At 41.8% G+C, this 27,437-nt stretch overlaps 1 protein-coding gene across 1 annotated transcript in view; it reads left to right on the forward strand.

Moving 5' to 3' along the window:
- The window catches only part of LOC121540268 (glypican-5-like), a 183,840-nt gene that overhangs the window by 117,371 nt on the left and 39,032 nt on the right, over positions 1 to 27,437 (forward strand). The window contains exon 7 of the mRNA XM_041849019.2: positions 18,480 to 18,600. Within this exon, the coding sequence (XP_041704953.2) occupies positions 18,480 to 18,600 (121 nt within the window). The remainder of the gene's footprint in view (positions 1 to 18,479; positions 18,601 to 27,437) is intronic.

Raw genomic sequence — 27,437 nt, forward strand, 5'->3', positions numbered from 1 at the left:
CACGGCACTATAAATTACCCTCAATTTGATAAAATAAACCATCCCAAAGTCCTCCTCTCATGCCCCCAGAACCACCAGTATGGATGACCAATCAACACCAGAAAGTCAAAACAGAGCCCAGAGGCCATTGAAATCACCCAACAAACCGTTCCATCCCACAGCATAGTAAACACCAAGTCTTCATGACATCCACTCCCACAAGAAATCATGCACACTCCAAACTCAGTCAAAAACCGAAAAACTCCATAACATTCACCGTGTGTGCTCCTTTAAGAACTGTTGAAAACCCCCTAAATTCAACATAACAACCCTTTATAAACATCATACTAGGTGTGTTGTTTTTTATTTGAAAAACCCAATTGGAAAAGAACAACCAAAGATAGCCAGTTCCCACTTAATTTGGTAGCTCCCTTTTATGACCTAAATACTGCCTAACTTCACTACTGCTCCCCTATCCCTCGGCAACATTCCAATGAGATAAGCTAATCTCTTTCTCCTGGTTATACATTTTGTTAACCTTCAATTACCATCAGTAATCTAAAGATGGTAAGTACACACAAAACATTATACAGATATCCCTAGTCCTAACTCATCAATAATCGTTTGTATCAATCTAATTCCTCATAACTAATCTCACAATGATTATTGAACCCCTAAATCTGCTCCATGTGATCTCATCTCAAATGATCCATTATCAATTATTTTACCAACACCATAGGAAAATCTGTCTCCCCTTCTATTGTTCCTTTCGCCCCTGTAAATGTCATATTTCATTCATTAGCCAATACAATCACATACTCCGTGTAAGTAAGACATTATCTCCTGAGTGGCGCAGTGGTCTAAGGCACTGCATCGCAGTGCTAACTGTGCCACTAGAGATCCTGGTTCGAATCCAGGCTCTGTCGCAGCCGGCCGCGACCGGGAGACTCATGGGCGGCGCACAATTGGCCCAGTGTCGCCCAGGGTAGGGGAGGGAATGGCCGGCAGGGATGTAGCTCAGTTGATAGAGCATGGTGTTTGCAACGCCAGGGTTGTGGGTTCGATTTAAAAAAATAAATATATATATATATATGTATTCACTAACTGTAAGTCGCTCTGGATAAGAGCTTCTGCTAAATGACTAAAATGTAATTATATTTTATCCCAGGCATCCCCTTAACATAATGCTATAGGAGACTTCCATCAATCCTGGAAGACACTATATAATACCACGTTTCATTAAGTTCACTACACCTTCTAATATAACCCTATAACCCCTTTCTATGAATGTAATCCTCGCAACCTGTTGCATTGATGTTTTTAAAATATAAACCTATTGTTTAATAACTTCATACTTATAACCAATGTTTATTCAATCCATCATCCTAATAGTAAAAACGATATCCCATTGTTCACGTAACGAAACCAAATTATCGTTTTAGAATTCACCAATTATTTTCATACACCACTGGTGTTACCCAATCTATTCAATAAAGTAATAACCATTAGACTTTGTCAAATAAATGCTTTTCATTCAACCATTCAACCTTTTGCTTGATACCGTCAAGCAAGTACAACTATTTTACCCGGGAACTAGAACCATAAATTATTTTCCTTTGTTCTCAACTTAAATAATTTTCACAGCTCTATCGCCATTTCAGTTCGCTATTCAATTTCTTTAACTGTTCTCTCTGATTAGGCCCTAATTAATAAAACAAATACTTGCTATCGTTGATAAGCATACATTTAATTACATTCCTATGTACTGTCTCTCACCCCTTCCCCCCCTTGCTCCTTCCTACACAACGGGGGAGGCGCGGGGACCTGCCCTAATCATCTTCCTTCTTAGGAAATAATGTCATTCGTACTTGTAACATATTTTAATAGACCTTTCTAGAATACTTCTAAAGCTATCTAATTCAACTTTTAATACACGTAGTAATCTAGGTCCATAGCCCCAATGCGAAAGCTTTAGCCACTGTCCCTACCTGGGTTCGAACCAGGGACCCTCTACATACATCGCCAGTCACTCTACAACGATTCTTTCAAAGCAACTACTTTCAGTTCATAGAGCAAGTGACGTCACCAAATGAAAACCGCACTAGCTCTCACCTCATTCAGCAACACAAAAACTCTCTCTCCCTGCACCTATTCCCTATTGAATAAGTGAGTCTTTCTATTTAACCCAAACCACGCTACAAATCTTCCATTCAACATCACCAAACCAAATACTCAGTAGTATCCGGTTACCACCCATACCAGCCGTTGAATTCACTCATACACACAGATTTCACCTTATGCCATTGAAATGCCCAACAAAACATAATAGTTCAATGGAACCCTCTATTGGCTCTCTACTATTTATACATTACTTCTATAACCACATTAGTTATGGTCCGATTACCCATTAAACCTTATCACATGATCAAACAACGGCACAACCTTAAACTCATATGGGGCGGCAGGTAGCCTAGTGACCAAGAGCGCCGTGCCAGCAACCGAGAGGTCGCCGGATCCAATCCCCGAGCCGACCAGGCGAAAAATCTGTCGATGTGCCCCCGAGCAAGGCACCCAACCCCAATTGCTCCTGCAAGTCGCTCTGGACAAGAGCGTCTGCTAAATGACAAAAAATGTAAATGTAAATATGCTTTACTTTCTCACCCATGACGTACGTCTACATTTGGGTGAGAAAGTTCATACGTATATATTGTTAGAATTGTATAGGTACCTCTCAAATAATCGCTTCGTGGTGTTTTTAGCCAATTCTTAATCGACACAAATCACTTCTTCAAACATTTTTCCCATGGAACCAAAAAGTAGACTGTCATTTCCCGGACACTGCCCTTTCCTTTATTTCTGCAGTCGCGATGGTTATGACCTGTTTTGTTACAGTATTTACACGGGGCCTTACACTCTCTGGCCAAATGACCCTCCTTGTTACAGTTAAAGCACTTTCTCTTACCTCCTCCCCTATTCTGCCTCCCTGATTTATTATAGCTATCTAATTTAGTCTTTCCTGACTCTCCAAAAGCCATACTCTCGCTGTGTCTAGCCCCTCCCCTCGCTGTTTCTTCAAATCCATTCCGCAATTTACATGCATCTACCTAATCATATTTATTTCCCATGGTAGAAAAATAAGAAATCCCCCCGTTTAGTAATAATTCAATCCAGAATTATTTTCCTTGGGACTTATTATCTGGTGCGACTCTTGAGCCAATGTTTATGATCTGCTTTTGTAATCAACCATTTAAATTATCCAACCCGTAACCCAGAGTTTTTTAAAACCCCAGTTTCATGAAAGGGATGGGACAACCATTTTTTTCTCACGCAACCTATTTTAGTCCCTTCCTTGAAACAATTATCACGTATTTCGATGGATCATTAGGTCTCACACTAAACAACCTTATACGATTTTTTGCTAACACTATCCGTAACCTAGAGGTCGTAACTGCTCCAGTTTCATGAAATAGACAGAGTTAGAGCAAATCCCCAGTTGCTTATGACTCTTGACTTGATTAATGTATCTATCTCACACGCTGATAATTATCTCCCTTCCTGTTTAAATTGTAAAGACTGTATCTCGTACAATCTCAAAATTAACTAGTTTATTTTGGTAATGGCCATTTACCTAGATTCATTTTCAGACCCTCCTTCCTTCCTTTATACCCTTATGAGATTTTGGTAACTATTCTCTGCCCTTCACAATAATTATTATTCTTAAAGTCCAAATCATTTCACCAAAATCCATGAATAAAAATTACTGACCTCCTCCTTGCAGTTTTTCAAATCTCGTCAACGTCTTTATCGTTCATAAGATTAATCACCGGCCTGTTTATAACCTTAACGTCGAAGGCCAGGTCTATTCTATACGGATGTTATCATCTGCCCGTGCACGGTTTTCGGTGTCCTCAGAACGATAAAGACGTATTTTGAGATCCGGCTCGAAGGACCATTTGTCACGAAAATTTCTATCTCTAATTAATCAAACTTAATGCTTTGAATAATTCCCAGAGGGTGTAAGGCTCTGGTTTAATCATGAATTAAACGAAGGTCCGCAACCAGCAAGAATTATCTGTATGTTTTAATCATGGAGAGCTCTGCCGCCAAAAAATACATGTACAGCTTTTATACCCCCTGACACACAAAGGCACTTTGCTCCGCCCACCTTTAAACAGTTTCTGATTCCCCTTCACCCTGGAATGCTTTCTCAGCAGTTTCTAACTCCTCCCCCTCTGTTAGTGGGTTGACACTACATTATAACTCTAACACCGTTCACACATTTATACTGTATTTGGGGTGAAATCCTTTAGTCATTATTCTTAAAATACAAATGAATCTATCAGTTTCATGTAGGCTTACCCTGGTGTGACGTTTTGATAACCATTTCAATCTCTCTAGGACAAGGTGACTTTTATCAATATACTGTATTTGCCTGTATTTACCCCCCCCAAATAAAATGCTAATTAGCTGCTAATGTGGCTATCATAAAGAACTACAAATGCCATGATAATAATATAATATGCCATTTAGCGGACGCTTTTATCCAAAGCGACTTACAGTCATGTGTGCATACATTTTTATGTATGGGTGGTCCCGGGGATCGAACCCACTACCCTGGCGTTACATGCGCCATGCTCTATCAATTGAGCTACAGAGGACCACGATGATGATGATCTGGACTAGACTGCCGACTCGAGGCAAAGGTAAGAATCTCTGGATTAACTATATAATGTTAGCTAAATGTAGTAATTAATACATTGGCTAAATTCTGTGAACTGTCTTGTGCAAGATTTAAATTGACACAATACCTGTTAGCAAAGGTGTCAGCTAGAGATGACGTGCAGGAGCTTGCAGGGATTTGTAGTTTTGCATGATGTCTACTTTGATGCTAATTAGTATTTTCGAATCTGATAGTAAATAGAGCCGAAAATATTAATTAAAAGTCACCATGTCAAAACGTCACGCCAGGGTAAGCCTACACGAAAGTGTTTCTAAAATATTTTAAGTGTTTCTAAAATCCCCTATCGGAAAAATGAATGGTGAAAAAACGACTGGAACCATTTCCCTGTTTGACCGCTAGATTTTATGGGTATTATGACACCTCCACTGTGGGGCTCTATAGTGGCCATGTTGAGCATTGTGTGTGTGTGTGTGTGTTCATACTGTCTTGGATATAGAATTCATTATACCTCCAAAGCAAATGAACTAGGGCTGGCCCCATTTAGTCGGCTGGTCGATTGTTTGGTCGATAAGCGGTTGGTCGATCGAGATTTCTTTAGTCGAGCAGTCGCAATTTTTTTTTCTTTCTTCATGGTACTCAAGACTGTCTGATTCGCGCCCGTCTCAGTGGACTAATCCATTGCGGAGGCCACATGGATGGCACAGTCCATCACTCTAAGAGATGTGATACTGAAATTGTTTATGGTTTTGTTATGTACAAATAATGGTGCAACAATAATACATCTAATATTTTATAACAAATGCGCTTTATCCCATGTTGGATATGGTCGCTGTCCGCGGTTCTGAAACATAATCTTCAGTGCGCCGTAGAATTGGCGCCTTTCCCTATGTTGCTATGTGCATAATAGCAAAATGAATCAGCATATTGGGATTGAGAACAATGCAGCGGAGGCAGCAGCAGCAGAGACGAGGAAACAGCCCTTGCCTTAAGCCCTATTCGGACAGGATTAGTTTTACTGGGAGTGGTCGGGTATTGTAATTATGTGCACAAGCACAAAACACCACGTCTGTAATTTTACTCCTGTCCGAATCTGCCATGTCAGTAATTTGTACCTGGCAGGAGAGTAAAAATTCCGGCCAGAATAACCTGCTGTTTTTTGGCAGACTCCAAGGTCCTCTGATAATACTAGTCCCGTGCGAATCGACATCCCTGTGTTTTGAGTTTGACAGGTGTTGCTCATGGTTTGAGCAAGAAAACAATAACTGATTTGATAAATTGAACGAAGTGCTGCGCATAGCCTTGCAAAAGTATTCATCCACCTTTTTCCTATTTTGTTGCATTACAACCTGTAAGTTAAATTTATTTTTATTTGGATTTCATGTAATGGACATACACAAAATAGTCCAAATTGGTGAAGTGAAATGAAAAAAATTACTTGTTTCCAAAGAATTCTAGAAAATAAATAACGAAAAAGTGGTGTGTGCATATGTATTCACCCCCTTTGCTATGAGGCCCCTAAATAAGATCTGGTGCAACCAATTACCTTCAGAAGTCACATAATTAGTTAAATAAAGTCCACCTGTGTCCAATCTAAGTGTCACATGATCTGTCACATGATCTCAGTATATATATATATCTAAGCATACTGCTAAAGCAACATTTGAGTGGTTTAAGGGGAAACATTTTAATGTCTTGGAATGGCCTAGTCAATGCCCAGACCTCAATCCAATTGAGAATCTGTGGTATGACTTAAAGATTGCTGTACACCAGCGGCACCCATCCAACTTGAAGGAGCTGGAGCAGTTTTGCCTTGAAGAATGGGCAAAAATCCCAGTGGCTAGATGTGCCAAGCTTATAGAGACATACCCCAAGAGACTTGCAGCTGTAACTGCTGCAAAAGGTGGCTCTACAAAGTATTGACTTTGGGGGGGGGGGTGAATAGCTATGCACACTAACGTTTTCTGTTTTGTTGTCTTATTTCTTGTTTGTTTCACAATAAAAAATATTTTGGATCTTCAAAGTGGTAGGCATGTTGTGTAAATCAAATGATACAAATCCCCCAAAAATCCATTTTAATTCCAGGTTGTAAGGCAACAAAATAGGAAAAATACCAAAGGGGGTGAATACTTTCGCAAGCCACTGTATGAAGGGCCTACATGTATCAACTTTCACAGTTAATTTTTTTGTTCATATGTTTTGTGCGTATGAATTCAATATTGCATCAGTAAAAAATATTGCGCCTATTTAATGTAACCCTTGCTGTTAATAGATCGCAAAGCAGCATATAATTTACCTCCTGAGCTACCAGTAAACATTTGCCCGCTTCGAGTTTCTTTTTTACGTCCTACGCATCCATTTTGCTGTCGACATTACTGTGTTCGGAGTTTGTTAAAACCAATTTATTGATGTGATTATGATAGGCTATAGGTCAGGCCCTATTGGTCACATGCATGCGATGCTTACATGTTTCACGTAAAGAGAGCTAGGGTTGAGGGGATAGGGAATGTTTTTCCTAAACAAATAAGGAATATCGTTAACAGAACTTTTCAGTCAGAAACAAGTAAGAAACTAAATGGAGGAAATGATGTTGCAGCTACAGCAAGGACAGCGCAATAAGGAGAGCGAGACAACGTGCGCCAGTCACACAGGCACGTGCTGTAAAAAAGAATAACACAGCGTGACCATCGGGCTATTTCTTGAGTCATTTGTGTGTCTTAATTATTTAATCAAACAGTGTGCTTAAAGCATCAGACAAGCGCAGTGCATATGTAGTTGGTTTTATTCAAACACATTGGGTGTGTCTGTCTATACAGTTGAAGACGGAAGTTTACATACACCTTAGCCAAATACATATAAACTTAGTTTTTCAACTTGGGTCAAACGTTTCGGATAGCCTTCCACAAGCTTCCCACAATAAGTTGGGTGAAATTTGGCCCATTCCTCCTGACAGAGCTGGCGTAACTGAGTCAGGTTTGTAGGCCTCCTTGCTTGCATACACTTTTTCAGTTCTGCCCACAAATGTTCTATAGGATTGAGGTCAGGGCTTTGTAATGGCCACTCCAATACCTTGACTTTGTTGTCCTTAAGCCATTTTGCAACAACTTTGGAAGTATGCTTGGGGTCATTGTCCATTTGGAAGACCCATTTGCGACCAAGCTTTAACTTCCTGACTGATGTCTTGAGATGTTGCTTCAAAATATATAATTTTCCTTCCTCATGATGCCATCTATTTTGTGAAGTGCACCAGTCCGTCCTGCAGCAAAGCACCCCCACAGCATGATGCTGCCACCCCCATCCTTCATGGTTGGGATGGTTTTCTTCGGCTTGCAAGCTGCCCCCTTTTTCCTCCAAACATAACGATGGTCATTATGGCCAAACAGTTCTATTTTTGTTTCATCAGACCAGAGGACATTTCTTCAAAAAGTACAATCTTTGTCCCCAGGTGCAGTTGCAAACCGTAGTCTGGCTTTTTTATGGCGGTTTTGGAGCAGTGGATTCTTCCTTGCTGAGCGGCCTTTCAGGTTATGTCAATATAGGACTTGTTTTACTGTGGATATAGATACTTTTGTACCTGTTTCCTCCAGCATCTTTTGCTGTTTTTCTGGGATTGTATTGCACTTTTCACACCAAAGTACATTCATCTCTAGGAGACAGAACGCGTCTCCTTCCTGAGCGGTATGACGGCTGCGTGGTCCCATGGTGTTTATACTTGCGTACTATTGTTTGTATAGATGAACGTGGTACCTTCAGGTGTTTGGAAATTGCTCCCAAGGATGAACCAGATTTGTGGAGGTCTACAATTTTGTTTCTGAGATCTTGGCTGATTTATTTTGATTTTCCCATGATGTCAAGCAAAGAGGCACTGAGTTTGAAGGTAGGCCTTGAAACACATCCACAGGTACACCTCCAATTGACTCAAATGATGTCAGAACTTTCTAAAGCCATGACATCATTTTCTGGAATTTTCCAAGCTGTTGAAAGGCCCAGTCAACTTAGTGTATGTAAACTTCTGACCCACTGGAATTGTGATACAGTGAATTATAAGTGAAATAATCTGTCTGTAAACAATTGCTGGAAAAATTACTTGTGTCATGCACAAAGTAGATGTCCTAACCGACTTGCCAAATCTATAGTTTGTTAACAAGAAATTTGTGGAGTGGTTGAAAAACTAGTTTTAATGACTCCAACCTAAGTGTATGTAAACTTCCGACTTCAACTGTATGTACAGTGGGGAGATCAAGTATTTGATACACTGCCGATTTTGCAGGTTTTGCTACTTACAAAGCATGTAGTGGTCTGTAATTTTTATCATAGGTACACTTCAACTGTGAGAGACGGAATCTAAAACAAAAATCCAGAAAATCACATTGTATGATTTTTAAGTAATTTATTTGCATTTTATTGCATGACATAAGTATTTGATCACCTACCAACCAGTAAGAATTCCGGCTCTCACAGACCTGTTAGTTTTTCTTTTAGAAGCCCTCCTGTTCTCCACTCATTACCTGTATTAACTGCACCTGTTTGAACTGGTTACCTGTATAAAAGACACCTGTCCACACACTCAATCAAACAGACTCCAACCTCTCCACAATGGCCAAGACCAGAGAGCTGTGTAAGGACATCAGGGATAAAATTGTAGACCTGCACAAGGCTGGGATGGGCTACAGGACAATAGGCAAGCAGCTTGGTGAGAAGGCAACAACTGTTGGCACAATTATTAGAAAATGGAAGAAGTTCAAGATGACGGTCAATCACCCTCGGTCTGGGGCTCCATGCAAGATCTCACCTCGTGGGGCATCAATGATCATGAGGAAGGTGAGGGATCAGCCCAGAACTACACGGCAGGACCTGGTCAATGACCTGAAGAGAGCTGGGACCACAGTCTCAAAGAAAACCATTAGTAACACACTACGCCGTCATGGATTAAAATCCTGCAGCGCACACAAGGTCCCCCTGCTCAAGCCAGCGCATGTCCAGGCCCGTCTGAAGTTTGCCAATGACCATCTGGATGATCCAGAGGAGGAATGGGAGAAGGTCATGTGGTCTGATGAGACAAAAATAGAGCTTTTTGGTCTAAACTCCACTCACCGTGTTTGGAGGAAGAAGAAGGATGAGTACAACCCCAAGAACACCATCCCAACCGTGAAGCATGGAGGTGGAAACATCATTCTTTGGGGATGCTTTTCTGCAAAGGGGACAGGACGACTGCACCGTATTGAGGGGAGGATGGATGGGGCCATGTATCGCGAGCTCTTGGCCAACAACCTCCTTCCCTCAGTAAGAGCATTGAAGATGGGTCGTGGCTGGGTCTTCCAGCATGACAACGACCCAAAACACACACCCAGGGCAACTAAGGAGTGGCTCTGTAAGAAGCATCTCAAGGTCCTGGAGTAGTCTAGCCAGTCTCCAGACCTGAACCCAATAGAACATCTTTGGAGGGAGCTGATAGTCCGTATTGCCCAGCGACAGCCCCGAAACCTGAAGGATCTGGAGGTCTGTATGGAGGAGTGGGCCAAAATCCCTGCTGCAGTGTGTGCAAACCTGGTCAAGACCTACAGGAAACGTATGATCTCTGTAATTGCAAACAAAGGTTTCTGTAGCAAATATTAAGTTCTGCTTTTCTGATGTATCAAATACTTATGTCATGCAATAAAATGCAAATTAATTACTTAAAAATCATACAATGTGATTTTCTGGATTTTTGGATTTTTTACAGACCTCTACATGCTTTGTAAGTAGGAAAACCTGCAAAATTGGCAGTGTATCAAATACTTGTTCTCCCCACTGTATGTATGTGTGTGTGTATATATATATATATATATATATATATATATATATACAGTGGGGAAAAAAAGTATTTAGTCAGCCACCAATTGTGCAAGTTCTCCCACTTAAAAAGATGAGAGAGGCCTTTAATTTTCATCATAGGTACACGTCAACTATGACAGACAAAATAAGAAAGAAAAATCCAGAAAATCACATTGTAGGATTTTTAATGAATTTATTTGCAAATTATGGTGGAAAATAAGTATTTGGTCAATAACAAAAGTTTCTCAATACTTTGTTATATACCCTTTGTTGGCAATGACACAGGTCAAACGTTTTCTGTAAGTCTTCACAAGGTTTTCACACACTATTTTGGCCCATTCCTCCATGCAGATCTCCTCTAGAGCAGTGATGTTTTGGGGCTGTCGCTGGGCAATACGGACTTTCAACTCCCTCAAAGATTTTCTATGGGGTTGAGATCTGGAGACTGGCTAGGCCACTCCAGGACCTTGAAATGCTTCTTACGAAGCCACTCCTTCGTTGCCCGGGCAGTGTGTTTGGGATCATTGTCATGCTGAAAGACCCAGCCACGTTTCATCTTCAATGCCCTTGCTGATGGAAGGAGGTTTTCACTCAAAATCTCACGATACATGGCCCCATTCATTCTTTCCTTTACACGGATCAGTCGTCCTGGTCCCTTTGCAGAAAAACAGCCCCAAAGCATGATGTTTACACCCCCATGCTTCACAGTAGGTATGGTGTTCTTTGGATGCAACTCAGCATTCTTTGTCCTCCAAACACGATGAGTTGAGTTTTTACCAAAAAGTTCTATTTTGGTTTCATCTGACCATATGACATTCTCCCAATCCTCTTCTGGATCATCCAAATGCACTCTAGCAAACTTCAGACGGGCCTGGACATGTACTGGCTTAAGCAGGGGGACACGTCTGGAACTGCAGGATTTGAGTCCCTGGCGGCGTAGTGTGTTACTGATGGTAGGCTTTGTTACTTTGGTCCCAGCTCTCTGCAGGTCATTCACTAGGTCCCCCTGTGTGGTTCTGGGATTTTTGCTCACCGTTCTTGTGATAATTTTGACCCCACGGGGTGAGATCTTGCGTGGAGCCCCAGATCGAGGGGAGATTATCAGTGGTCTTGTATGTCTTCCATTTCCTAATAATTGCTCCCACAGTTGATTTCTTCAAACCAAGCTGCTCACCTATTGCAGATTCAGTCTTCCCAGCCTGGTGCAGGTCTACAATTTTGTTTCTGGTGTCCTTTGACAGCTCTTTGGTCTTGGCCATAGTGGAGTTTAGAGTGTGACTGTTTGAGGTTGTGGACAGGTGTCTTTTATACTGATAACAAGTTCAAACAGGTGCTATTAATACAGGTAACGAGTGGAGGACAGAGGAGCCTCTTAAAGAAGAAGTTACAGGTCTGTGAGAGCCAGAAATCTTGCTTGTTTGTAGGTGACCAAATACTTATTTTCCACCATCATTTGCAAATAAATTCATTAAAAATCCTACAGTGTGATTTTCTGGATTTTTTTTTCTTAATTTGTCTGTCATAGTTGACGTGTACCTATGATGAAAATTACAGGCCTCTCTCATCTTTTTAAGTGGGAGAACTTGCACAATTGGTGGCTGACTAAATACTTTTTTTCCCCACTGTATATATATTTGCGAGAAAAAACTAACATATGGGGGACTGGAAGTGATGCAGACAATTACATTGATGGAAGTTACAATCTATCTGCAATATTAAAGCTGATCTACACTGTGTGGAGGCTGGCTCAGATTATTATTCAGTTATTTACAGTCGTGCGGCACGTAGCTCCTTTGTCTTCACTTCCCTGGCAACACAAGTGTGATGTTAACCATGTGATCGATTTGTTTTCTACAGGGGTTGAGGTGAATTGACCTCACAATAGTGGTTCTCATGTAACCCACTCACATTAGATGATCAACTATTCAATGGATCTCTCAAATCAAATCAAATGTTATTTGTCACATGCGCCGAATACAACTGGTGTAGACCTTACCGTGAAATGCTTACTTACAAGCCCTTAACCAACAACGCAGTTCAAGAAATAGAGTAAAAAAAATATTTACTAAATAAACTAAAGTAAAAAATAACAATAACGAGGCTATATACAGGGGGTACCGGTACCGAGTCAATGTGCGGGGGTACAGGTTAGCCGTGGTAATTTGTACATGTAGGTAGGGGTAAAGTAACTATGCTCTCTGGAACGTCCATGTGTCTGCATCATTTCAGAGGTGATCCAGTGGTTGTGTTATACATCATTGTTGTGGTCTGGGGGATGCAGCTGCAGCAGAGGGCATATGGGTGTCGCCTCTGGAGCCCCATGATGCTATTGGTTGGATTTGTTAGCCTTGAAGCACCTGCGCTCTGACATCTCTGACTCCTGCAGGAGGAATCTCTGTTACCTCCTCAATGCTCTCTAGCCCCATAGTTCTCTCCAGTAATGAAATCGCATGTGTGGCTTCAGGGTTTCTGTGTGTGTGAGTGTGTGTGTGTGCATGCTCGCGTGTGTGTCTGTACCCGCATGATTGTGTGTTAGTGTATTTTGTGTGTGTGTGTGTGCTTGTATTTGTGTGTTATGTGTTATATATTATGGGATTCTCCTCCAGACTTCCTGGAGTAGCTCAGGGAGTTAGGGACGAGGGTCTGCTCTATCAGAGCGGCTTCGCCCTACTTATCCATCCACCCACCTCTCTCTCTGCAGAGGCTCCTATCTGTTCTGTGGAAAAAGCTTGTCTGTGCATCAGACCATCACAGTCTGCCCCTGAACTTAGTCAGTTAGTCTATCTCACTCTCCCTGACTCCCCCCCTCTCGCTTTTTCTCTCGCTGTCTCTGTCTTTGTCTGTCAGGCTTTCTTCAATGAATGAACTAGCTAGGTATTGTGGTTTTGAAAGCTATTCCTAAGCTTCTCAATAGATTTTTTAAATTGACCCTAGATGGCCTTCAATAGGTCTCCAATAGGCCGTTTAGGATCAGTCTAATTCAATATCTTAATCAATTTAACATTTCAGATTTCACTTGACATATTGTTCAACTGAATTGCTGAGACAAGCAGATACAAATGACTTTACTGTAACAACTGATCACAATACCCTGTTGTTACTTGAACTGCTGATCCTCATCTATTAAGATGAAGATGTGGCAAGAAAAAAAGAGATGAACAATAAGAGAGAAATGTATAAGAGATGGAGAGAGAGAGATAAAGAGAGGGATCTTCAATCACTATGGTTGACACTGTGTCCTTTACTGTGTCTCATCCCATCCTCTCCTCGTCATAATTAGTGTAATCACAAAAATGCAAAAGGCATCACCGAGTCCTGCGGTGTGTCTGCCTCTGACACATCTGGCACTGGGCTCTAATGAGGAGGCTACTGGTCTCCTCTTTTCCTCCCTTTCTCGTTATTCCTTATAAACAGCCTTCCACCCTCTCCTCTCTCCTCTCCCATACCTGGATCTGCAGTCATGGCTCCTCGCAAGGTTATTATAGTTTTGTGATTACATTTTTGTTTTTATTTATATTTGTATTTGAAATTCAGTTTAGTTTCAGGTAGTTTTCAGATTTGATTTACTAGTTTTTATTTAGTCTCAGTTTGATGAAAACATTTCTATTTAGTTTTTATAATATTTAGTTTCAGTTTTAGTTTTAGTGTTCGGGACAGAGTAGACTATGCGTGGGAGGCTAGGAGCCATTTATGTAAAAACATTTTTGGGGATGTCACTTCTTGCCACTGGGGGGCAGTAATAAATAATGTTATGGGCCAGGACCATAGACTTGGATAGACATAACATCTTTGTATCTGTGTCATGATGGCGTCTGTGAGAGCATGGACAGCGCCATTGAGGACATCTACATCATGAAATACAGTGCCTTCGGAAAGTATTCAGACCCCTTGACTTTTTCCACATTTTGTTACGTTACAGCCTTATTCTAAAATTGATTAAATAAATAAAAATCCTCAGCAATCTACACACAATACCCCATAATGACAAAGCAAATACAGGTTTTTAGAAATGTTTGCAAATTTATTACAAATAAAAAATAGAAATAACTTATTTTCATACGTATTCAGACCCTTTCCTATGAGACTCGAAATTGAGCTCAGGTGCATCCTATTTCCTTTGATCATCCTTGAGATGTTTCTACAACTTGATTGGATTCCACCTTTGGTAAATTCAATTGATTGGACATGATTTGGAAAGGCACACCTGTCTATATAAGGTCCCACAGTTGACAGTGCATGTCAGAGCAAAAACCAAGCCATAAGGTCGAAGGAATTGTCTGTAGAGCTCCGAGACAGGATTGTGTCGAGGCACATATCTGGGGAAGGGTACCAAAACATTTCTGTAGCATTGAAGGTCCCCAAGAACACAGTGGCCTCCATCATTCTTAAATGGAAGAAGTTTGGAACCACCAAGACTCTTCCTAGAGCTGGCCACCCGGCCAAACTGAGCAAAAAGGGCTTTGGTCAGGGAGGTGACCAAGAACCTGATGGTCACTCTGACAGAGCTCTAGAGTTCCTCTGTGGAGATGGGAGAACCTTCCAGAAGGACAACCATCTCTGCAGAACTCCATCAATTAGGCCATTATGGTAGAGTGGCCAGATGGAAGCCACTCCACAGTAAAAGGCACATGACAGCCCGCTTGGAGTTTGCCAAAAGGCAGCTAAAGACTCTCAGACCATGAGAAACAAGATTCTCTGGTCTGATGAAACCAAGATTGAACTCTACATGGTAGAATAATAGTGAAGACATAAAAGCTATGAAATAATACATATGGAATCATGTAGTAACCAAAAAAGTGTTAAACAAATCAAAATATATTTTATATATTTGAGATTCTTCAAAGTAACCACCCTTTGCCTTGATGACAGTTTTGCACACTCTTGGCATTCTCTCAACCAGCTTCACTTGGAATGCTTTTCCAACAGTCTTGAAGGAGTTCCCACATATGCTGAGCACTTGTTGGCTGCTTTTCCTTCACTTTGTGGTCCAACTCATCCCAAACCATCTCCATTGGGTTGAGGTCAGGTGATTGTGGAGGCCAGGTCATCTGATGCAGCACGCCATCACTCTCCTTCTTGGTCAAATAGCCCTTAAATCAAATTTTATTTGCCACATGTGCCGAATACAACAGGTGTAGACATTACCGTGAAATGCTTACTTACAGCCCTTAACCAACAATGCAACAACAAAAAGGTGTTGAGAAAAAAAGAGCAGAAGTAAAATAAAATAACAGTAGGGAGGCTATATACAGGGGGGTACCGGTGCAGAGTCTATGTTACACAGCCTGGAGGTGTGTTGGGTCATTGTCCTGTTGAAAAACAAGCGCAAATCAGATGGGATGGCATATCGCTGCAGAATGCTGTGGTAGCCATGCTGCTTAAGTGTGCCTTGAATTCTAAATAAACCACCGACGGTGTCACCAGCAGAGCACCCCCACACCATCACACCTCCTCCTCCATGCTTCACGGTGTGAACCACAAATGCGGAGATCATCCGTTCACCTACTCTGCGTCTCACAAAGACAAGGCGGTTGGAACCAAAAATCTCACATTTGGACTCATCAGACCAAAGGACACATTTCGACCGGTCTAATGTCCATTGCTCATGTTTCTTGGCCCAAGCAAGTCTCTTCTTCTTATTGGTGTCCTTTAGTAGTGGTTTCTTTGCAGCAATTCGACCACGAAGGCCTGATTCACGCAGTCTCCTCTGAACAGTTGATGTTGAGATGTGTCTGTTACTTGAACTCTGTGAAGCATTTATTTGGGCTGCAATTTCTGATGCTGGTAACTTTAATGAACTTAGCAGAGGTAACTCTGGGTCTTCCTTTCCTGTGGTGGTCCTCATGAGAGCCAGTTTCATCATAGCGCTTGATAGTTTTTGCGACTGCACTTGAAGAAACTTTCAAAGTTCTTGAAATCTTCCGGATTGATTGATCTTCATGTCTGAAAGTAATGATGCTGTCATTTCTCTTTGCTTATTTGAGCTGTTCTTGCCATAATATGGACTTGGTCTTTTACCAAATAGGGCTATCTTCTGTATACCACCCCTACCTTGTCACAACACAACTGATTGGCTCAAACGCATTAAGAAGGAAACAAATTCCACAGATTAACTTTTAACAAGGCACACCTGTTAATTGAAATGCATTCCAGGTGACTACCTCATGAAACTGGTTGAGTGAATGCCAAGAGTGTGCGAAGCTGTCATCAAGGCAAAGGGGGGCTATCACATGTATCACTGACTAACCCCTTCAAATACTGTTAATAAAAACAGCTGAAACAACAGCAAAAACATAAGCAGTACAACATTTCTTCACAAATCTATCAGTTTACAGCCAGCCAGCTTGTGTGTGTGTGTGTTTCTGTTTAAACAAACAAGATTTTCTGGTTTATCTTCAAGAATAATCTGCGTCCCAGAGAGGTGGTCATTCGGTTTCTCAAGCCCGATGACAGTTGTCCACAGCCAGAAAATATTCTCGCCATGAATGGTTGGGATGCATGGGCAGAAACCAGATCCTGTGCCACAGGGCACATCTTTAGATAAACAGCCATGCTTTCCTACCAGAACTGGAGAGGTGACTGTAAACATGGCCCCGTTTACCTCTCCCAGGTATTTCTGCTTCTGCAGCTCACACGGGGCACTTAATGCCCTGCCAGGTTGACCCTCCGGATGGACAGTGACCTCAGACACAATCTTCGATGCGAGGAAACTATATTTCTGAAGCACTGTGGTCGAGATGCTTGCTGGAGTCATCTTGCTGGCATCTTCCTAGGGTCCTGCTGCTCCACTGCTGTACTCTCTGGTTTGCTGAAGTACAAAATACTCTGCTTCCCTCATCAGTGGCTCCATCTCTGTTGAGTGATGTGCCTGAGACACTTGGGTCCATCAGGCAAGCTGCTGCAGGGGTTGGATTGAAGTTGGCTCACAGAGGATTCAGTGTGCATGCGAAGCGCTCATGCAGTGACTTCAGGAGGACCTGTGCCAACTGTTTTGCAATAGTAGTTGACTGAAAGTGTGCCTCCAGGTTGAGAAGGCACAGCACCACATCAGACAGCGACTGGCTGTCAGTTTGAAGTTGGTCAGTGTGGATTGCGAACGGCATCAGCAACTTCACAAGCTGTTCTTGACCCAGTCATGCTTCGTGCTCGCCCTCTGATTTCTTCTCTGTTAGCTAGTGATAGTGATGTACAAGCTAGGCCTTGAAACATCGGCATCTACTGGCAGCATTTACCCACCAGCTTCAGAAGCTCGAAAACCCCATTAGAAAAGAAAGCTTGAAAATCCCATTTGATTTTTGCCCAAAGTTTAGAAGAAAAAAATGAAAACGAAACATAATTTATGATGGCTTTTATTTAATTTTAGTTAGTTTTGCAGTCAAAGATAATAGTTTCAGTATAGTTTTAGTTTTTCAAATGTTTTTCGTTTTTAATGCAGTTTACTCATGTTTTTCCAATTGTAGTTTTTATTTTAGTTTCAGTTTTTGTTCACTATAATAACCTTGCCTCCTCGTTTCACCAACCCGCTCCTTTTGACTTCCTAATTAATCATTTATGTCAGTGAAGAAGGCCGTCTAAACTCCATGGAACTCACCACTCCAGGCCAGCTTCAAGGCAGAGCTGGGCTCTGAGGCTGAATCGCACAGCTCATTATGCTCCGCAGTTCTTTTGATGAGGGAACAATTTATGTTAAAAAGGGCATAGTTAATCACTTTAAATCAGGCTACAGGAATGTCTGTCTGTGTAGGCAGGTTCAGGGGTGGGTGTGTGGGTGGTTGGACTGATCTCACAACATGCAGACCACGGTGCTGAGCAGAATTTTTTTCCATCATTCTAAATGGCTAGTGAGCTAGGCTATTCAAACATGAAAGTCATTACGTGTGCATTCTCTCACACAAATACTTTCATGTGTTACTTTCATCAACAATATATCAATCTTTCAACAAGTCATGTGCTACATAATTGTTTGTATTAAACTCTCCATTCTCTCTCACATCTCTTCCCTCCTCAGTTATGTGGGCCGTGTTGTGTGTAACGGCCTTCAGGCCCAGAAAAACAACCCAGAGATCAAGGTCCGCAGTATCGACCCCATCCTGGTGGGAGCTAGAGACAGACTAGAACAGTTCAAACAGGTATGTCTCACTACCACTGTTTCTCCTTCACTTTGAAATGTGACTGTAAACGTGACCACTGATGACAGCAACATGTCAGTCACATACCATTCTGATACCTCTTCTACAAACTTAATAATATTCCTATTTCAGGTTTGGACAGAAATGTTGGATGAGGACAAATGTTGGAGTTGTATTCAGGGCAATTATCTGCAGACATATGGATCAAATCAAATCAAATCAAATTTTATTGGTCACATGCGCCGAATACAACAGGTGCAGACATTACAGTGAAATGCTTACTTACAGCCCTTAACCAACAGTGCATTTATTTTAAACAAAAAAAGTAAAAATAAAACAACAACAAAAAAAGTGTTGAGAAAAAAAAGAGCAGAAGTAAAATAAAGTGACAGTAGGGAGGCTATATATACAGGGGGGTACCGTTGCAGAGTCAATGTGCGGGGACACCGGCTAGTTGAGGTAGTTGAGGTAATATGTACATGTGGGTAGAGTTAAAGTGACTATGCATAAATAATTAACAGAGTAGCAGCAGCGTAAAAAGGATGGGGTGGGGGGGGCAGTGCAAATAGTCCGGGTAGCCATGATTAGCTGTTCAGGAGTCTTATGGCTTGGGGGTAGAAGCTGTTGAGAAGTCTTTTGGACCTAGACTTGGCACTCGGTACCGCTTGCCGTGCAGGTAGCAGAGAGAACAGTCTATGACTAGGGTGGCTGGAGTCTTTGACAATTTTGAGGGCCTTCCTCTGACACCGCCTGGTATAGAGGTCCTGGATGGCAGGAAGCTTGGCCCCAGTGATGTACTGGGCCGTACGCACTACCCTCTGTAGTGCCTTACGGTCGGAGGCCAAGCAGTTGCCATACCAGGCGGTGATGCAACCAGTCAGGATGCTCTCGATGGTGCAGCTGTAGAATTTTTTGAGGATCTGAGGACCCATGCCAAATCTTTTCAGTCTCCTGAGGGGGAATAGGCTGTATAGGATGTATAGCACATCTCGAGTGTGCAAACAGCTGTGTGTCCAACATGTCTGTTGCACTATATTATCAAAGATACTGGTAACTAACCCAAGATATATCATCTGCATTGTTTCCAATGGGAGCAAATGAAGCATAGTGGGCAGAACAAGCAAGGAGCTGGGCAAAGCAAAGTATGAGCTACCGTGTTTTAGCATGTATTTGCACATTTCCGTTAGGGAACACCTTTCTGTGAAGTGTGTGTGTGAAATGACTAAATTCGTCCTTGCACTCCTTCTAAAAACCAAAAGATTTGCAACTTTGGCAAAATTTGCAGAATGTCGGCCAAGTTTAATCTAGCTCCATTTTCTCACACTTCCCGCCACTGGACTTCCTCACATCGCAATATTTGGTGGTGAGTGGAAGTTCTAAACGGATGCTTCAGATTTATACAGTTGAAGTCGGAAGTTTACATACACCTTAGCCAAATACATTTAAACTCAGTTTTTCACAATTCCTGACATTTAATCCTAGTAAAAATTCCCTGTCTTAGGTCAGTTAGGATCACCACTTTATTTTAAGAATGTGAAATGTCAGAATAACAGTAGAGAGAATGATTTATTTAAGCTTTTATTTCTTTCATCACATTTCCAGTGGGTCAGAAGTTTACATATACTAAATTAGTATTTGGCCTTTAAATTGTTTAACTTGGGTCAAACGTTTCGGATAGCCTTCCAGTAGCTTCCCACAATAAGTTGGGTGAAATTTGGCCCATTCCTCCTGACAGAGCTGGCGTAACTGAGTCAGGTTTGTAGGCCTCCTTGCTCGCACACGCTTTTTCAGTTCTGCCCACAAACGTTCTATAAGATTGAGGTCAGGGCTTTGTAATGGCCACTCCAATACCTTGACTTTGTTGTCCTTAAGCCATTTTGCCACAACTTTGGAAGTATGCTTGGGGTCATTGTCCATTTGGAAGACCCATTTGTGACCAAGCTTTAACTTCCTGACTGATGTCTTGAGATGTTGCTTCAATATATCCACATAATTTTCCTTCCTCATGATGCCATCTATTTTGTGAAGTGCACCAGTCCCTCCTGCAGCAAAGCACCCCCACAGAATGATGCTGCCACCCCCGTGCTTCACGGTTGGGATGGTTTTCTTCGGCTTGCAAGCTGCCCGCTTTTTCCTCCAAACATAACGATGGTCATTATGGCCAAACAGTTATATTTTTGTTTCATCAGACCAGAGGACATTTCTTCAAAAAGTACGATCTTTGACCCCATGTGCAGTTGCAAACCGTAGTCTGGCTTTTTTATGGCGGTTTTGGAGCTGTGGCTTCTTCCTTGCTGAGCGGCCTTTCAGGTTATGTCGATATAGGACTCATTTTACTGTGGATATAGATTTGCACTTTTCACACCAAAGTACGTTCATCTCTAGGAGACAAAACGCGTCTCCTTCCTGAGCGGTATGACGGCTGCGTGGTCCCATGGTGTTTATACTTGCGTACTATTGTTTGTACAGATGAACATGGTACCTTCAGGCGTTTGGAAATTGCTCCCAACGATGAACCAGACTAATGGAGGTCTACAATTTATTTTCTGAGGTCTTGGCTGATTAATTTGGATTTTCCCATGATGTCAAGCAAAGAGGCACTGAGTTTGAAGGTAGGCCTTGAAATACATCCACAGGTACACCTCCAATTGACTCAAATTATGTCAATTAGCCTATCAGAACCTGACATCATTTTCTGGAATTTCCCAAGCTGTTGAAAGGCACAGTCAACTTAGTGTATGTAAACTTCTGACCCACTGGAATTGTGATACAGTGAATTATAAGTGAAATAATCTGTCTGTAAACAATTGTTGGAAAAATTACTTGTGTCATGCACAAAGTAGATGTCCTAACCGACTTGCCAAAACTATAGTTTGTTAACAAGAAATATGTTGAGTGGTTGAAAAACGAGTTTTAATGACTCCAACCTAAATGTATGTAAACTTCCGACTTCAACTGTACATCCTGTGAGACATCTGGCTCCTTCTTCTATCTGTGATATTATGTTGGTTGATGTCCAGGACTCTGAGTTAACATTGGACCTGGGCCTACTGTACTGTACTGTTCTGGGTTCTGATGAGTCAGTGGAGTGGACAGGACCTTTCTGTCTGGTCATACGCTCTCATCTGGGCCCATGGCACCGGGATGAACCAGGTCAGAGGTCACAGATGGCGTGTCGTCACTGAAATGGTGCCTCCAGTGATAGCTGCTCTCCATCATGTGACAGAGGGATAAAGACCTGATGGATATAAGGACGGATGTATGCAGTGTGACACACCCATTGTAAAGGGAATAGGGGAGTTCACATCCTTTCCACTTAGATGCTGTTCACACCAATCGTGGTAAATAGATTTGTGTGTTATTACACATTTTTTGATGCCTTTTTTATTGCTTGGTGCTCGGTACAAATTACGTCATTGGAGTGGATTCAGATGTGCGTCTCTTGAGGACTGAGAGAGAGGAACAGACATCCAACTAGCTCACAGGCCTGTGGACATGCCAGCCAAATCTGACCAAACTGTCCTGGTGGACCCATCACAGATACTTTGATAGATAGTAAAGCCAGTTGCACCCCTCAACCGCTCAGGCATTCACTGGGACATTCACTATGAGAATGGAACAAAATAACCCACCAATGCATCATAGATAAAGGAGCTCAATGCAAAGCATCATAGATCATGGAGGAGGAGGCTGTGGCGTCAACGAGGCAGGAAGTAGGGGTCACACATGGTACTGTATGTTTTATTCAGCCAGTTATTCTAATCTTGTCTGGCCGCGACCTCCTCCCTCCTCCCCCTTCCCCTGCTGTGTGTGTGTCTGGGGTAATTGGTGGCGTCTCGGAGGCCTGGCCTTGTGCAAACAGCCCTGTCCCTCTGATAAATGCAGTGTGAACCCAGTGCTCTTAATGGCTGGATGCCCACGGAAGCGACAGCGATTTCACCGCTGGGAAAATCTGGCCCTTGGCGACGGGAGGACAGACATTGCATAGGAGTTGCAGTATATCTGTTTCATAATATGTTTTCAGCTTCTCTCACTCCCTACACCTCGAAGTCTTAAGAGTTCAAATAATGTTTTAGCTAGCTACTGTCACTGTAGACCAAGATAATGTGCCAGGTGTGTGCTTAGAACTGGAGGTGGGTCCTTCAATCTGCTGCATCATTCCACATATAACCGGTAGATACACTTACAGACTAACAGTCTTTTTTGAGGTCTTCAACCTGAGGAACAGTTTGAGCAATTCAACACGTCAGCAGATACAGAAGAGACACAAGGAGCATTGAAGCCAGATTTTTGTTATGTAAATGTCATTTAACCTAAATGTTCCCTGAGCTAGAAGCCAAAGCAAATTTTCCCCTCAGCCTTTCCAGAGAGACTTTATGCAGACTGCAGAGTCAAAGGCGCTTAGGGAACAGTCCCTCCCTGCCTGGCTAGTCTGCCAGGAGCTCTGTTCTGACCTTTGTGGAGCTGAAAGGCTACCGATAGGGCTGTGATGATACCAGTATCGCAATATTTATTCCACGAGGCTGACCAAACTTTTTAGTACTTTAAAAAACTGCTGTATGTAAAATATTGTGTGCTATAGCTTGGAAAATAAATAAATGTGACTCTGGATGACAACATAATGATGTTTGTTTCCAACATTAGGGCTGTTTTCCTTAAGAAGTTATATCCGCTTCGTGCTTTGTTTCCTTGCCACGATACTAACGAGTATCGCGATACTGGTATCGTCCCGGCCCTAGCTACCAGACCCGTTGAGTCCTGTTGTGCTGTGTTTGTGTCTCGCCCCCAAACTCCACCCACTGTCTCTCGCTGTCACTCTCGTTCTCTCTGATACTATATTTTTCTGTATACTTTCTTTTCATTGTCTTGCTTTGTTAGAAGTGTCCTAACAGTGCCCTGTGTGCCCAAAATAAGTTTATCTTTATCTAAAGTTGGTCTCAAAGTGTTATACAGATGAAGGTATTAATCATTAGCCAACATTATTCACTCTTACAATTACTATATTCTGGTTGAGTCAATTCTTAATAAATTAGGTTATTTTTAGACAGTTTGAAGCAGAGTATGCCTGGGAAGCCATCAGATCACCTCCCATGCTTGGTGTGAGAGCAAGGATTTCCCCTGTTATCACCCCAGACTAATGCGATCAGCAATGATCATGTCGGCTGTTAGCGGGGAGTTCTAAAAAGAGGGATACTTGGTGGCCAGCCCATTGTTCCAGCTGTTTCTGGGAGGGGATTGGGAAGAGAGGAGAGGCACACAGCTCATCTGGCCCTCTGGGAGCCATTTAACTTCTGTCTCTTATTACTTCATTAAAAACAGACGTGACTGGGTTAGTTTCTGTGGGCTGGCCCAGCCTGGCCCGAACAGAGCAGGCTATCTCTTCAAAGCAGCCAGAGGCTGGGAACATCTATCAGAGAGGTGGGGAGGGGAGTAGAAACCTGAGGAGTCAATGTAAGCACTTACATGGCTAAGAGCTCAATGTGAGAGAGAAAAGTGATTTACAGGATTACATGTGTTTTATGGCCACTGTACCTGAGGGGAGAGAGAACGTTCACAACGTTCACAGCCAGTGTCAGTGTGCTTGTTTTTCTAACCCTGACTGGGACCCTGCCCGCCTTTATAACTAACAAATCACACATAAGAGATTAGATTAAGATTTTTAGATTTTCCCCATGTGTATCAAGGTTAATTTGAAATGGAGGAATCTTCAACCCCAAATAATGATCTCATTTGATTTCCTGAAGAAGGCATTAACCTTCCTTTTTGGAGTTTATTTCAAATGTCCTCTACTTTGAAATAATAAAGAATCCTCTATGGATTTCAGAAAGCCTGGATTTATTTGCTGTGATAGCTGCTCTGGTGAGGTCGAGTTCGAGGTCCGATCTGGCTGACGTTGCTTTGGTTCCTTTTGACCAGTATGGAACAGAAACAAGTTGTGACTAATACAGGAAATATACTGTGGGTTTTCACAACATTGCAGCATCTGCCTTAAAACATTAGCTATGTTGGCCTAGCCATGTGTCTATCACAGTACAGTGTAAGATCCTGAGATAACAACATGTAGAAAGAGAGCGAGAGAGAGAGAGAGAGAGAGAGAGAGAGAGAGAGAGAGAGAGAGAGAGAGAGAGAGAGAGAGAGAGAGAGAGAGAGAGAGAGAGAGAGAGAGAGAGCTTCGCAAAACAGATACGAGAAAAATCTGCAGTTGAAATCAGTTCTTGACTGTTTATCCAAGTTGGTGGGTCAATTAATCATGTGGAATTAGCATCATGGAAAAGCATACTCAGCAAATTGAGGTTGAGGCTCACTACTTTTACACAATTCTCTTTTTTCTATGATAATTTATGCATGAGATTTATCTTCTTGGATCAAGTAATGTGCCATGTAGGTTTTCTCATTAAAAATGATTTATATATCATCTTTTAGTTATTAAGAATTATAAGGTACATGTATTTTTGTGCATGACAATATTTCCTTTTTTGTCTGTTTAAATATTACTGACTAGCCATGAGACTAGGGGTGTAACGATTCACCAAACCCACGGTTCCGTATGTACAGTGTCTTCCGTATGTACAGGTTCCGTATGTACAAAATCCACATTATGTTGTGTTACAGCCTGAATTTAAAATTGATTAAATTCCGAAGTTTTGTCACTGGCCTACACACAATACCCCATTATGTCAAAGTGGAATTATGTTTTCAAAATGTTAAAAAATGTATTTAAAATTAAAAGCTAAAGGTCTTGAGTCAATAAGTATTCAGCCCCTTTGTTATGGCATGACTAAATAAGTTCAGGAGCAAAAATGTGCTTACCAAGTCCCATAATAAGTTGCATGGACTCACTCTGTGTGCAATAATAGTGTTTAACATGATTTTGGAATGACTACCTCATCTCTGTAAGGTCCTTTAGTCAAGCAGTGAATTTCAAACACAGATTCACACCACAAAGACCAGAGAGGTTTTCCAATGCCTCGCAAAGAAGGGCACCTATTGGTAGATGGGTAAAAATGTTTTAAAGCAGACATTGAATATCCCTTTGAGCGTGGAGAAGTTATTAGTTACACTTTGGATGGTGTATCAATACACCAAGTCACTACAAAGATACAGACGTCCTTCCTAACTCAGTTGGTGGAGAGGAAGGAAACCGCTCAGGGATTACACCATGAGGCCAATGGTGACTTTAAAACTGTTACAAAGTTTAATGGCTGTGATAGGAGAAAACTGAGGATGGATCAACAACATTGTAGTTACTCCACAATACTAACTTAATTGACAGAGGGAAAAGAAGGAAGCCTGTACAGAAGAAAATATTTTTTGAAAATTCATCCTGTTTGCAAGGCCAAACCTACACTGGAGTTGCTTACCAAGAAGACAGTGAGTGGCCGAGTTACAGTTTTGACTTAAATCTACTTGAAAATCTATGGCAAGACCTGAAAATGGTTGTCTAGCATTGATCAACAACTAATATGACAGAGCTTCAATAATTTTGAAAAGAATAATGGGTAAATGTTGCACAATCCAGCTGTGGAAAGCTCTTCGAGACTTACTCAGAAAGACGCTGCCTAAGGTGTTTCTACAAAGTATTGACTCAGGAGTGTGAATACGTATGTAAATTAGATATTCCTGCATTTCATTTTTTATAAATTAGCAAACATTTCTAAAAACATGTTTTCACTTTGTCATTATGGGGTATTGTGTGTAAATGGGTGAGAAAAAAATTATATTTAATCCATTTTGAATTCATGCTGTAACACAACAACATGTGGAATAATTCAAGAGGTATTAATACTTACTTACTGCTTTTTGGGGTCACAGTTCAGTTCAGTTTCATTCACAATGTTCAGCATTCACAATGTTCCTGGCATTGTCTGTTGTGACAGGATTGTTATGTTGGGCCAGTCAAGTTTCTAATCTGATGCTGCGTTTTGAACCATGTGGGAGGTGGGAATTTACCAGTTGTGATGTCGGAAAAAGCAGTTGGATGCATTCATGTGATTTGAACTCGTTGAGAAACGCTGATTGGCTAATGACCAACAAGCTGCGTCACCATAAACTAAATGTACAGCTATCATGCTTGTAAACAAATTATAGAGTTCAGAAACCACATTAATAGCTTGCTTTTTATAAATAATGTTTTGTTGTTGCATTTAACTACCGAAAATGCAATTTCCTTAGTAGGTGACATCAGAGGTCACCATGTGGGAGAAGTGGGTGCTAAGGATGATAGACGAGTTTCCCAAGTAATTACCAGTTGGAGGGCCGTTCAAGTGGATTTTTCCCAGTCGCATGTGGTAAATTCCCACTTCTACCTTGGTTACGAATGCACCATGACACTGCCTCCTTCAGTGCCAGATGCGCACTTGTGACTCATAAAGGGGGCGTGTCTGTAGTGCGGTACATCTCCCACTCCGGGGAAATGTGATGGGCTGTCACTGTTAAGTAAGTACAACATAGGGTGCGTTGGCCAATTCATTGAACATTTTGGCTTTGGCTTGCTTATATAGAGCGGGTACTACCTGTTTTCTGAAATGGGTGCAAGAGGGAAGTTCGTAACGGGGCTTGAGCACTTTCACGAGGTGCTGCCTGAAACTCCCTATTCTCAATCACAGAGAATGGGCGCATATCCGCGGCTATAAACCAAAGACTGTAAAAAATATAAACATAGCCTACTTATCGCTCTTGTAATTTATTTGGCCCAGTCATAATCAGATGCCAAGGGCTGCTTGAATGCAGAGGGGACACAATGTGTTGTTTCTTTGCGTTTCCGTCTTGCTCCGGTATACTGGGGTGATGTCGGCGTAAATGTGTCAACATATTTGAGGTGTTGGCAGCTGCATAGG

Source organism: Coregonus clupeaformis, chromosome 26 (genome assembly GCF_020615455.1).
Source record: "Coregonus clupeaformis isolate EN_2021a chromosome 26, ASM2061545v1, whole genome shotgun sequence".
Lineage (NCBI taxonomy): Eukaryota > Metazoa > Chordata > Actinopteri > Salmoniformes > Salmonidae > Coregonus > Coregonus clupeaformis.